The sequence below is a fragment of the Solanum verrucosum genome, unplaced genomic scaffold (assembly GCF_900185275.1).
Source record: "Solanum verrucosum unplaced genomic scaffold, falcon-dt-bn FXZP01000279.1, whole genome shotgun sequence".
Classification (NCBI taxonomy): Eukaryota; Viridiplantae; Streptophyta; class Magnoliopsida; order Solanales; family Solanaceae; genus Solanum; species Solanum verrucosum.
In genome coordinates this window covers 1,189,159-1,203,492 of record NW_026020289.1, presented here as the reverse complement: position 1 = coordinate 1,203,492, position 14,334 = coordinate 1,189,159, and the positions used below count along the sequence as shown (strand labels likewise).

Here is a 14,334-nt window from a genome sequence, read left to right as displayed (position 1 = left end):
TCACAATGCACCGAGTCACTAATCCAATATCTTATCTACTTGATATGATTAGACTTGAATCAACCGTCTTTTCCTTAACCATTAGCATAATAAGCAAAAATTGATCGAGATTTATCCTTTGTATAAACTATAATTAATAAAAAAAAAAGATGACAACAAAAATGATAGTATTATTTAGCAAAGCATAACATAAACAAAATTTTGGCCAGCTTGACAAGTAACATGTGATAAGATTAGTCTAAAAAAGTTAGTAGAAATTATCAAAGCATGAAAACAATAAAATAAAGAGGCAAGAGATATCAACTTTTCTTATTCTTTAAGAGTTCAAGTGATTCTCAGGTGAGTACAATATGAATTCTGGTGCCATTTTTTTTGTAACATTACATATATAGATATATAAAAGATTGTCATAAACATGACATTAATTATGATGATTGTGTGAAAAATTCATAGAAGAAAGTTATGAAAGTGTGGGAGTTAACATCATCATAACGAAAAAGTAGTGAAAAGTTTACGTCTAAAGTAATAAATATCAACAAGCTAATTATTTCATAGCACATTTAGATTTTTAAAAATATTTATATTCTATATTTTAAATTATTTTCAGAGGAAAAAAGCTTATCTAACACTTTATTTATCAAGTACATGACAAATTATTATCCATTTCAACATTTCCTCCTAATATATACTCCTACTTTTAAAATCTATGTCAACACTTTTGACAATATCTTTCAACACTTATTAGTTATTTTTTATTAGCGAAAAATAATCCAATTTGGTTTCACGTATTTGTTTTTGTTTGCCAAAAGACAAACCCAAACCCACCCACATATTTTTCTACTTGAATCGGATGGTCATGGCCCTTCCTAATCTCGGCTCCTTCTCCAACCCAACCGCCACCGCTTCTGCCGCCGCAACGCCGTCCACATCCAACCCGTTGTCTCCTTCCGATGACCCGTCAAAGAAAATTCGAAAACCCTACACTATTACCAAGTCGCGAGAAAGCTGGACCGAACCCGAGCATGATAAGTTCCTCGAAGCTCTTCAGCTGTGAGTTCTGAATTTTGGAACAATTTCTACTGCTAATTCATTTTGATTTAGGGGTAATGGTTTAATTTGAGTTGTAAGACGGGAAGATTGTTTTTGTGAATTTCGAATCATTGTCGTTTCTCGTCTACTTCTAGGTTAACTAGATTGCTCGCGAATGAAATTAAGGAGTTCTGGGATTCGCTGTTATACAAGTTTGTTTCTTTACGAGTTCAAGAAATGTGTACTTCAACATATTGTTTCTTCTGCATCTTGTGTTAATTCACATATATCAACTACCCATAAATCCCAAATTTAGTGGGTCGGCCAATTTTCCACTATATTATTATCTTTTGAAGAACAGCAAATGGTTTAAGGGAGTTCTATAGTTACCTTTTTTTCCTTTTTTTTTTTTTTATATATATATCTCAACATTGTTTTGGAAGTTGTTGATCTCATTCTGCTGAAGAAATAGCTTCATTTTACCGAACTTGATCACTTTGTTTATTGTCACTGTGTTCAGTTCTAGGATAAAAGAATATTAAGATGTCTCCTTTGAGTTAAGATTTTTCTTGTTACTGATTGCTCATTTTGTTAACATACAGCTTTGACCGTGACTGGAAAAAGATTGAAGCATTTGTCGGATCAAAAACTGTTATTCAGGTAATATTAAGGTTAGCCTAAAATGTGCACATCTTATTAAGTACCTATTCTTTTCTCTGAACCATCATTTTATTTTGCAAATTTAGGTTTCTCTCTCTCTATTACATGACAACCGACTAACAAGCAACTACCACCAAGTTAACTATTTCTTGTCTAATTGTTAATTTTGCGAATATAACATGGCATATAGTTGATAACTGAGGAATAACCTAGTGGTAAAATCCCAATCACAAGATGGGGGTTTGTGTCACAAAGATAAGCATGTGGGAATGTTACTACAGGTATGAGTAATAGGGAGTTGATGGCACACATGATCAACTATCATCCCTGAATTTGCTAGTTTTCGTGGGTAAAATGGATAGCAAAGTGACTAAAGAGCCATTTTTGTTGTTTCGAGTACTTGTAACTGCTTAGGATTAGGATCTCCGTGCTTATCTTTATACTTGTGGCAAGAGTTTTTGTTTTGGAGTTAGAATTGGTTTTGCTTTTCTATTCTGCGGGTGGAGTCACTTGTCATCAGGATTATTTAATGACCGGGAAATAAGAAGTACAAAAAACCATTGCAATATTTCCAACACTCCTATAGGCAGAAGGATCTATGTCCATCCCCAACTTCCTTTTCAATCCACTTCGGAAATTTTCGGCTTCCTCTACTGGTCTAGTAAAGAGGACTTTCTTTTGAGAAAGTAAAAGTCATTGTTAGCTCTAGTAAAAAACACTTGCTAAAGTCTTTGTGGCCATTGACTATGTTTACTTGAAAAACTCAAAGTACTAAAGTAACTTTTTCTAATATAAGCTTCTGAAATGTGCTTTATTTGGTTTAAGTCGGGGAACTAACTACACCAAAAATTTTGGTTTATTTGGTTCGTTTTGTAATTCAATTTTCAAACCGAAAAGCAAAAGTTATGGGTGTATGGGAGAGTTAGGGTTCACTTCTACTTACTCTCCTATCTCGGTGAGCCTTTCTTTTCCATCCCTTTGTTTTTTCTTCCAGTTTCTCCCTTTGGCTTCAATCTGTTCATATCGTCCAAAAGAGGCTAGATTTATTGTTGGAATGAGCAGATCAGATATATCACGAGGAGCAGATTTCTCACTTCTTTAGCTCTCCAAATTGCCACCAACAAAGGCCTGGTATCTCAGAACCTCCCAGCTATTCATCTGCTTTTATATCTGATGATATTTACTGTTCACCCGTCTATGTAAATCGATTTTCTGTCGTGTCCAAATGGCACAAGTAAAAGGCCGGTAGATGAAGTTTTAGTATGTCTCTTCTTGCATTTTTTCCTCCATTTTATTTATTTATTTTTCTTCCCTAGGCTGGGACAAGATCCAATTGATTTTTATCTCTCTCACGCAGTCACATATTTCTTTTGCCCTCCCTTCTCTTTCCATTAGTTTTTCTGCCATGTCTGTATCAATATTTTGACTTTGATCTGTTGGAGAAGCTATGAAGTTGGGCATAGCTTTCCTTCAATTTGTTATTTTTTGAGAAGCAGGGTATTCAGATGGAACTTTTATATTTTTACAGAAACACAGGTTGCACCTTCGTCAAGGAAGCCAACTATATGTTGCACTGTTACCCAATAGCCTTTCAAACTTAAATTGATCATATTGTTTATTAATTAATTAGAGTCTCAATAACCAAAATACGAGGTCCTAACAAAAGCTCGATTCACGGCCCAAACTGAAAAAAATGAATCACACAACTGTATCTGGTGGTGTGTGCTATGCACATCATAAACCAAAAACAAATAGAGCAGAACTGAACCAAATGGATTGCTTTTATTTGGTTATACATCAATCTTTGGAGATGTGCCCAGAGGTGTCTTAAAAAGTTTGATCACTTCTGCAGATACGTAGCCATGCTCAGAAATATTTTCTGAAAGTCCAGAAAAGTGGAACGACTGAACATCTTCCTCCTCCTCGGCCAAAAAGAAAAGCTGCTCATCCCTACCCACAGAAAGCCACAAAAAGTGGTAGGAATTATTTTTTGTGGTTTAATTTTATTAACATCAGCTATACATGGAAATAATTGTATTTGCTTTCTGAAATCTCGGCAGCTCCAGCTGTCTCACCGGTGCCTACATCTTTTCAAGCTTCCCTTCCATTACCGGAACCTGGAATTGTAAAAAGGCCCGATTCTTCTTTGTTGCCTTGCAATCCAGCTACTGTTATGTCTGTGCCGTCATGGACTGACAACTCTGTGCCACCAGTTAGTTTGTCGCAAATGAAGAAAGGTTTAGTTATTACGGGTTCTCTTTTGGTTAGATACTGTAATCTCACTTCTATGGCATCTTGGGCTTTGAACTGAAGTAATTGACTGTTCTTCTGACAGATAACGTGAGAGAAACAGGTCAGCCAGTCGCCAATAACCGTTGCTGCAGTAGTAATGAAAGCACTCCAAGATCAAAATCAACAGTTAAGGTGATGGAGCGGACCCAAGTACCCTCAATGAGAGGTAAGTCGATATTCTGGATTTTGACTTTTAGACTTGAAATTAGACAACAATTTGGGCTGTGAAACTATTATCCTACAATAACATTCCATTATGGTTCTGCACCACCCAGGCTTTGGTCTGGCGGTAATTGGTAAGAGCGGGTGCGTGATATGTGAATTAGGTGCACATCACAGATTTGAACTAAATACTAATTTACACCAAACATAAAAGTAATAAAGCATGTGAACTATGTTTATGATGGTCAATTCCATTGTTCCAATGCACAAAGGAAGAAGAAAGGCGGATTTGCTTTGAGACCTTCACAACACACATTCAATTTCTTTTTACTGAAAAGGGTCAAGGTTAATAAAAACATTTTGATACGTATGGCTTTTATAGGAGAGTTACTTAGTGACCAGGTGGAGCTTAGACGACAAGCTGTACACAGAGCTTTGACAATGTTTCTCTCACCAATTTCTATCCAAGCCTGTTTCACAAGACTCCTACTTGTAGCACTAAGTTTTTAACTTGGCCAAAATATTGCAAATTGGAAAGTAAAAGAGATGGGATAAAGTCCTAAAGGTAGATTGACCTTAATATATGTGACAAGAGTCCAAGACAAGTACAGACACACTTGGAAGAGAATGACGTTAAGCAGCATCTTTCCATATGATAAGATCATCCCAGAAGTTGGATCGCCTTGCGTTTTTCCTTTATTCTTGTTAAATGATTTGCAATCTTTTTTCCAGCTTTGAAATCTCAATCATGTCGGGTCAAAAGAGTTCATTTCTCTTAAAAATCAAGATCTAATTGCTGAAACTCTTGGTAAGGATTAAGGAATCAATATGCGATTGGACAAGTCTTGTTTTGTTCACCAACCACTATTGATAGGCACCACCATTAGTCTAATTCCTGCGAAGAGTGATAAAGCTGTATAGTAGATCTTAAAACTAGTCACCTTGCCGAATTGCAGTTAATCATGATTCCAATTGTAGTTGAGATACAGAATATCTTCATCTCCCTTCTTATAAAGCTCTTCTTCATGTTCTCAGCTTCAATCAGTGTTATTATATGCTTGCACTGTCAAATCAACTAAGCTATATTCTCTGTATCTAGTTTACATAAGTTATCACCATCCTATCCTCTTTTCCTTGGCCAATTGAAGAGTGCCTTCTCTTTTATCCTGTGGACTGCTTCGTTTTGTTCCAGCCTGTAACCTGTCCCTCCATTTTGTTTGTGAAAATCACAGGCCTTAATATCTCTTTGTTAATTGATAAAAATCTGCAGTTGCAAAGTCCTCATTATTATTCTGACTTCTGAATGAGCAAGATGACATGCTGCTTTTTATTCGTCCTTGCGTGTGTTTCTGATTATGTTCGATGAATCTGTGTTTCTTGTCAGTTGTGATCCAGAAAATCATGTGATAATTAATTATTGTTGGTGAAACGTATAGTTTTTCTTGAACTATAGTTTGCAGTTTTTGTCCAGAATTTTCTCCAATGTTGGTGATTTATCTTTGGATGGCCAAATATGACTTCCAGTCGTTCTTTTTCTTTGCATTTTTTTTTAAAAAAAAAAACATTTTATCTGCAGCTATGGTCCTTGCTGCATTTGATGACTTCGTGGCATAGCCTGATTTGATGCTAGCTAGATCTAAATCTGGTTTACTCTATGCCATGTTATCCTTCGCTCTATTCACTGATAGTATTGCCGTCATTCTGCAGAATTAAAGTTTTTTTTTTCCGTAATATAGAATCAAAATTCTCTTCTAATTTAGATGTTATTTTAAATAGAGCTGGTGCTTTAGTTTGATATTTACTGCGCTAATGCTGCTGTAAATTCTTTTTGTATCTGCAGTTTTGCCAGACTTTGCTCAAGTATACAATTTCATCGGCAGTGTATTTGACCCTGCTGTAACTGGACACTTGCAGAAATTGAAAAAAATGGACCGGATTGATGTTGAGACGGTATACACTCTATTCTGTGCTGTTTCATTATCCTGTGGCTTAATCCTCTTTCTCGTCTTGTTTGCCTATACAACTTGAACTTTGTCTTCAGGAGTACTTTCAAAGATAAAGCTTCTGTAAAGAAGGTGTCTCCTGATCTTTAATTATTGTATTTTCTTAAGGACTAATGCTTCCTATTTCTATGCCACTGCATACACGGAGAATTTGTTCTCATCCTCTAGTCAACAAACGCTTTCTCATCAAATTTTAATGTCTTCTTCCTGGCATTGACATAGGAAGGGAAGGGATGGGTTGAAAATTTCTTCAAATTGCTATGAGTAATTCCTCTCTTAAGATAGATAACGGGGGGAAGGATATAGGGGCTGACTTTACTCCTTTGTATCCCTGCCAGTGCCAGCTCTTTCCCTGCAAAAGGTAGGAGTAGTGAATTTATGATTGTCATAAAATATAATGTTCAATCTTCATTTGCTTAGTGAATACTTGCTATAGTGTGTTGTTAACATGTATGTGACCTGTGGGCATTCAATCTGGATGCTACACTTTGAAGGAAGAATAGAAATTTAGCAACACTTGAATCTGGTAATTGGAATTTGCACCATTGCATATGGCAATAAAGGATGTCTTCAACTATAGAATGCATCCGATAACTAATTCCACAATACGCTGATCCCTTCCCATACCCCACCCAGGTCTTTGCCCTTAAATTCATCGTACACATGTAGGCATATGTTTTCAGTTACCTTAAATCATGTTTACCATCTAAAAGAGATTAGTCGTATGCTCCTCATTGGAGTTGGTGCCTCAAGCATTTAATTCGAGATTTAGATAAATTTTCTGCTCTATTCTTGTGCAGGTGTTATTGCTGATGAGAAACCTCTCTATCAACCTTACAAGCCCTGATTTTGAGCATCATGTAAGTACAATATGTTTTTCGCATTCTGATTTCTGATGGCTTTTAAATGTTTACCTAAGCTTTTGGTTGGATAGCTTCTGCTGGTTCTTTTGCCATTTGGCGTGGTTGGTCTGAAATTAGTGAAATCTGCAGCTATTGTTTTCATGTATTTTGTATTTGTAGCATTTTGACGACATGGCCGAGTGGTAAGGCAGAGGACTGCAGTTCTGCTTTTACCTCTTGGTGCTGACCCAGGAGGGCAAAGAGCACGAATGTGGAGGTTAGATAGTTGGGGAGGCTGGAGAGCGGAGGTTGGTTTTTGAGATTGGGGAGAGGGAATTGGTAGAATGTTGGAATATTAGAATCTTAGGATAGCTATATTGTTCCATGTCAAAGTGAAGTATACATGTATTGCATAAATCATCTTTAAGAATTTCTAGGCGTGAAGATACTGGTCTCACATTCTCGGATTCTCTCCCTTCTCACTGGTAGAAGACCTCTATGATCTCGGTGGAGATTTGCGTCGTTTTTGTTTACTGACAAGCTGCTTTATGCTGTATATGTAACCCACTCGGTCAAAAACTTTCATTCTTTCCCTGTTCCAGTAGATTTGATTTTCTGTTTCAGCTTTTTTCTGGTGATTGTTTTGACAGCACCACACCTCTGATGACTGATCAATAATTTCTTATGTTAATGCGCCCTCTTTAGATTTAACTGTTTCAGCCATTTCTGGTCATTGTGAAGCGTGATTTTCACAGTTAAGTTTAACCGAATTTTGTGAAGGAGTCGGCAGTTTTATGATTTAGAATAAAGGTTTTCAGTTTTTGCATACGTTAAGTGGTACGTCCTCTGTCCCAATTTATGCACTATTCTTCCTTTTTAGCTAGTCCAAAAAAGAACGACACCTTTTTTTTTATATTTAGTAACAGTTTAACTTTAAACTTCCCATTTTACCTGTAATTTAATGATTTATAGTTACACAAATATCTATTCAACTTCCATACATTAAGGACCATTTTGGTCATTTTCTCGTACCTACAGCACCGCGTCTCGTTACTATACAACATACTCACACTTGTCTTGGGACTTGCACTTCCTTATGATGACTTGTTCCAGAAAGCATGAACCTCCTGGTGACTTTTCTGTCAATATTCCAATTACCACTGTATAAGCTTTTCTGGTATCGTTCCAGCCCAGAGTGGCTTTTTTAAAAAAAAATATTTGCTTGATTTATAAGAAATTTGTGTTCGGGTTCAGGGAAGTGCTAGGATGCTGTATTAGATGTATCAGTTTCATATGGGAAAAGTATTTTGCATATAAAGGTCATCCCCCCTACATGTGTATTGTTACTTGTCTTGCGCATTTCCCCCCTCTTCTCTTATCTTTCAGAGGAACAATTATTTGCTAGTCTTCATCTCAAATTGATAGTTGATTATTGATGCAGAGGCAGCTGCTTTCATCGTATGATATAGAAATGGAGAAGCAGTGCAAATAAAATCAATGACAACCAACTTCAAAGTGATGTTCAGTTCGGGTACTGCATACAATGGTTTTTGCATACCGCTCCCATTATTCTTTGCTCGAGAGTATTATTGTCCCGATGAAAGCCATATCGGAACTGGTCGGGAACTAACGGCAATTGAAGGACGCACATGTAATAATACCAAAAGCCTGTGGTTTGTTTGATAGCAGCTGCTATGTCAGATTCAGAGTTCTTTTGCTTGTGGAGTTCATATTTGTGTACATACTGTTAGATATAAACAGAGATGATAGTTGTGATGCAGGAACTTAAATATATAAAGCTGGGTTTATGTAAATTCAAGTTTTGACAGACTCCAGCCTCTGCAATACAAATTCTTCATGGCAAATGTAAAACAAATGACGATCCTTGATTTTCACTGGTGTTTGGACTGCTAAACTGGTGGATTTTCACACTTGCGTTTGCTTCTGTTGCCTGCGAATAATGTATCTACCGCTACAGCAGCAGCAACGTGTATCTATCACTACTAGCGAAGTACTTGTTTTATTAATCCATTGTTTCTGTGCATTGGAAATCTATGTAGGCTTTTATTTATGGAGGTTTCAAATCGCATGCTTCCACTTAATTCACTGTATCAAATAACAATTAGATCTTTCTTTGATATATATATTCGCTATTCCGAAAAGAGTGGACAAAGAATTCAAATACCCCTGCTGATGTATTTTGAAATCCCTCAGCTACAGTTTCGGCAAATTGGTTAGCATTATTTAAGTAAAAGTTGCACTCTTCACATTTTCTGAATCAGAGTCCAGCACGAGATCAACAAAATCCAGTGAGGGAGGTCTCATTTGCTCTCTTAAGCATTGTTCACCTGATTCCTGCGCCTATTTGATTGTAGATCTTGATCGTAACAAAGAATAAGACAAGTGATACATGTGTGAATAGGCGCTTTGCTTTCATTGCAGTTTTATGATAATCTTATAGTTCTCCCTTCCTCCACAAGCGCAGAGCTAGGATCAGACGAGTAGGTTTCTGTAAAAAGGTAAATGTTGTTTAACCAATGAAGACACTTTACAGTTCACGACAGGATAACACCATAAGAGAAAGAGAATGATAAGGTGGAGGATTAAACAATTATCCAACGAAGGGATTAGCATATCACAAAACAAATTGACACTCCATTAATTTGTACGATCCTAAAATGATACTATTATATGGGTTTTGCTTACACAACATGACACTACTAACTCGGAAGAACACAGTATTCAAAAAGAAAAACAACTATTTAGGGTATCTAGAATCTCGATATGAACGGCATTGAGATGACACCAAGTGCTTAGTCCACTTCCTCCATCTTGCTTTCCTCACCCATTTCCTCTAGAGGAGGCATATCATCAACATCCTCACCAGCTTCCTCTTCTTCGTCAATGCTCAAACCCAACTTCAGCATTCTGTGAATTCTTGAAGCAAAAGTATTTGGGTCATCAAGACTAAAACCAGATGTCAGCAGAGCTGTCTCAAACAGCAGCAACACAAGATCTTTCACTGACTTGTCATTCTTGTCAACTTCAGCTCTCTTCCTCAACTCCTCCATAATGCCATTATCAGGGTTGATTTCCATTGTCTTCTTGCTAGACATGTAAGAGCTCATACTGTTGTCCTTCAAAGCTTGAGCTTTCATGATTCTTTCCATGTTAGCTGTCCAACCATACTCACCTGTCACTAAGCAACATGGAGAATCAACAATCCTATCAGAGACTACAACCTTCTCAACTCTGTCTCCAAGTATGTCCTTGATGACCTTGCAAAGGCTCTCAAAAGACTGCTTTTTCTCTTCCTTTTTCTTCTTTTCTTCTTCACTCTCATCATCAAGCTTCAGGCCCTCCTTCGTAACAGAAACTAGTTTCTTACCATCATATTCCTTCAGTTGCCCAATTGCATATTCATCAATGGCATCAACCATGAAGAGTACTTCATATCCATTCTTCTTTAGGCGTTCCAAGAATGGTGAGTTTTCGACTGCCTTTTTGCTCTCTCCAGTGATGTAGTAGATGTCTTTCTGACCCTCCTTCATCCTGGTTACATAATCTTTCAAACTTGTCAGCTCATCACCACTCTTGGTTGACTGGTATCGAAGGAGGTCAGCCAACTTAGCTCTGTTCTGGCTATCTTCATGAATGCCCAACTTCAAGTTCTTTGAGAAAGCCTCATAGAATTTGTTGTAGTCCTCCTTGTTCTCTGCAATCTCATTGAACATCTCAATGCATTTCTTCACGAGGTTCTTCCTAATGACCTTGAGAATCTTGTTCTGCTGCAGCATCTCACGGGAGATATTGAGGGGCAAATCATCAGAGTCAACAGCACCCTTCACGAATCCAAGGTACTCGGGGATAAGTTCCTCACAGTTGTCCATGATGAACACCCTCCTGACATAAAGTTTGATGTTGTTCTTCTTCTTGCGGGTGTCAAATAGATCAAATGGAGCCCTCTTAGGTACAAAGAGGATTGCCTTGAATTCAAGTTGCCCCTCAACAGAAAAGTGCTTGACTGCAAGGTGTTCCTCCCAATCATTGGTCAGGCTCTTGTAGAAAGCGGCATATTCCTCCTTTGTGATTTCTTCTGGTTTGCGCAACCAGATTGGTTTCTGCTTGTTAATGAGCTGCCACTCATGAGAAACCTCCTTGATTTTCTTCTTCTTACCTTTCTCCTTCTCTTTATCCTCATCCACTTCCTCAATATCACCCTCTTGTTCTTTCTTGGGTTCGTCATCTTCATCATCGCTGATTTCCTTCTCAGTTGTCTTCTCAGTCCACAGGTAAATTGGGTAGCTAATGAATTCAGAATGCTTCTTCACAAGGTCTTTGATTCTCCTTTCCTCCAAGTACTCCAACTGCAAGTATCAATGCAAGTTAATTACAAATAATATTCTACAACTGATTGACGCCTAAGAAAACTTACATGCACGTGTATGAACCAAACCAAATTAATTGAGCTACGAAGGATCATTAACAAGAACAAACATCAGTCTTCAAGAACACATCTTAATTAAAGTTTAAATGGAAGTTACTAGTCGATTTGGTACAACTACCGAAAGCAGGTTATGATTTATTGTTTCTGTGCACAAATAAAACAGATATATATTTTAGTTAGAAATATGAAATTACCTGGTCTTCCTTGAGGAAGAGAGTGATTTTAGTTCCTCTGCCCAATTGCTCCCCATCAACATCCCTTGTAACAGTGAATGAACCACCAGCTTGTGATTCCCAGATATACTGCTCATCATCGTTGTGCTTGGTGGTTACAATAACCTTCTCTGCTACGAGATACGCAGAGTAGAAACCCACACCAAATTGTCCAATCATGCTCACATCAGCCCCAGCCTGTAGAGCTTCCATGAACTCCTTTGTGCCGGACCTCGCAATTGTACCCAGATTGTTAACCAGATCTGTGCAACCACAGAGAAAACAGAGGTATTAGTACCATTCTGGCCTAAATCTGTAGAATCTCTACAGCATATAAACACAACCACCCTACTAAAATTCAACCATAGAATCAATTCATACACAACATGAACTGCATGGGCCTAGGAATTCTTCAACTATCAGAGACGAACCTAATCCTAATTCGGTTAACTACTCAAACACACAGATAGTATAAAATTTACAGTCATATTTATAAATTTAAATCCAAATGAAGGAAAACGCATTAATCTCCAACGCCAACAAAGATAACTACACAAGTACATTACATGCTTATCCATGTAGAGGCGGATTTAAGATTTAGAGTCATGAGTCCCTGTCTACTATTTATTATTGTAATTTTAGACATATATTTATGCTTAACCTCGAAATTAATAAATTCAATTGAACCTGTACCTAATATTTGCTATATCCGCTCCTGTATCATGCATTACAGATTTTTCAGGTAAAGCTCCATATAGAAAAATGCAGTAACAGCGAAAATCAAGCAGATAAACCTCTGGAATGGAATATAGTAAACCAATGTATAAAATTGTGAGAAAGCAAATGACATTACCTGCTTTAGTCATGCCGATACCACTATCAATGATGGAAAGAGTTTTATTCACCTTGTTAGGAACAAGGCGAATGAAGAGTTCAGGCTGAGCATCGAGCTTGCTCTTATCCGTCAAGCTCTCGAACCGGATCTTATCCAATGCATCAGAAGAATTGCTAATGAGTTCACGAAGGAAAATCTCCTTGTTACTGTAGAATGTATTGATGATCAAACTCAACAACTGGTTAATCTCAGCCTGAAAAGCAAATGTCTCTGCCTCAGCCATCTGCACATCCGCCATTGATGCTCAAAGCTCAACAAAACCAAAAATAAACGCCGATCGAGTGAAAATGAATAAGATGTTGATCGTAAATTCAGAAAGAAGACTTGTGAGTTACGATTTTTGATGAGCTAAAGCATGAGAGCTGTGGGTTTATATATGAATGCATGAGATTCTAGGTCCTTCTATTAGCGATGAAGTGGGAATGCAATATTTGCTTCTGGAGTCTTCTACGTTTTACGATGGTAACGACTGAACCGGATTTTCGTGTGTGAAAAATAGTATGGGCAAAATGGTCTTTTTAGTCCAGTTAAGACATCTGGAATGTTCTTCGCCTATTCCTGATACTTCTACTGAAAACATTTATTTTTCGCCAATAAATAAAACTTTTATGCCCTCTATATTATTAAAATATAACTTTTGTCTTTATTTTATTTATTCATATATATCATGATATTAAAAACAACTAGTTTCAGAACTTACTTATAAAAATAAAATAAAATGTTATTTTTACAGAAAAAATAAAAGTAATAATTAAGCATATAAAGGTTAATACTCCCTCCGTCCCTATTTACTTGTCCATATTTCCTTTTTTAGTTGTCCCTATTTAGTTGTCCATTTTGACAAATCAAGAAAGGACAACAAATTTTTTCCTATTATACCCTTATTTACACTTCTTGAAAATTGTAAAAGTGTATGTTGTTTCCCTCCAATTTATTTCACTTTAATTCAAATAAGTGGTTGTAATTTTGAAGTGAAAAGTTGTCATAAGGGTAAAATTGTAACTTCACTGTGCTAATCATTGTTGCCTTAATCTGTGTGCCATTTCTAAAGTGGACAACTAAAAAGGGACGGAGGGAGTAACATTTTTTTCTTACTATCATCAAACTTGAATAGGTAGTTATCATCAAACTTAATAAGCAAGTTTAATTATGAATATAGTATGAAATCCTACTGATTTGTAACGGATGTCACAGTAATCATGTCGCTTTATGATTTCTCACCTTCAACCTATAATCTGGATTTTAAAAAAAAAAAAAACTTACTAAAGACCATTTATGAACGAGTAATTTCCCTGGATAGTCACCCATGTATGAGAAATTACCTAGGAATATCACTTATGTTTGTTTTAGGACCACAATATCACCCAACTTTACATCTTTTCCTTAAAATATACTTGACACAAAAAAACATTATCTCTCTCCTAATAGGATGCCATGTCACATTATTCTTTTTTTATTATTAACATTTTTTTAAAAAAATTTAGACAACCTATATTACCTAGTAAAAAAAAATTACATAGCCCAAAAATTTCTACCCTAGTTCTGGGAGATTAGGCGGCAAATCCAAATATGAGCTCCTCCGATTTTTCAAGAAAATATGTGGCTTCCTCCGGTTTTTCAAGCGAGATAATGTTTTTATATGGGTACTAATGGGCAATGGCACCTTTTTGTTGAATCCGGAACCAAAATGACAATTTTTTCACTTTAAAAAACAAAAACGACATATCAAAAAAAAATTTAACCAAAAGGGTAAAATCGCTCCTGAGCGATTTTGTTCTAACAAAAATTGACG

At 36.6% G+C, this 14,334-nt stretch overlaps 2 protein-coding genes across 5 annotated transcripts; one reads left to right on the top strand and one right to left on the bottom strand.

The window, feature by feature from the left end:
- The first annotated feature begins 818 nt into the window (after positions 1-818).
- On the top strand, positions 819-8,795 carry LOC125834432 (protein REVEILLE 6). Of its 4 annotated transcripts, XR_007443350.1 has the most exons (9): positions 819-1,050; positions 1,632-1,689; positions 3,542-3,665; positions 3,747-3,926; positions 4,025-4,147; positions 5,984-6,093; positions 6,947-7,006; positions 7,169-7,296; positions 8,430-8,536. XR_007443350.1 is itself a non-coding variant. In XM_049513585.1 (8 exons), the coding sequence occupies exons 1-8, from the start codon at positions 851-853 to the stop codon at positions 8,478-8,480; spliced, it is 903 nt and encodes a 300-aa protein (XP_049369542.1). In that variant the 5' UTR covers positions 819-850; the 3' UTR covers positions 8,481-8,795. The 4 variants fall into 4 exon arrangements, 3 of the variants coding, with proteins under 3 accessions (XP_049369542.1, XP_049369541.1, XP_049369543.1); XM_049513585.1 differs by lacking the exon at positions 7,169-7,296 and having other exon boundaries at positions 3,750-3,926; positions 8,430-8,795; XM_049513584.1 differs by lacking the exon at positions 7,169-7,296 and having other exon boundaries at positions 8,430-8,795.
- An 828-nt stretch (positions 8,796-9,623) lies between these two features.
- LOC125834325 (heat shock protein 83-like) lies at positions 9,624-12,971 on the bottom strand. Its single transcript, XM_049513475.1, has 3 exons — positions 12,501-12,971; positions 11,630-11,910; positions 9,624-11,355 (listed from the first exon to the last, which is right to left on the bottom strand). Exons 1-3 carry the CDS (start codon positions 12,778-12,780, stop codon positions 9,802-9,804), a joined length of 2,115 nt encoding a protein of 704 aa, XP_049369432.1. The 5' UTR covers positions 12,781-12,971; the 3' UTR covers positions 9,624-9,801.
- Positions 12,972-14,334: the final 1,363 nt, after the last annotated feature.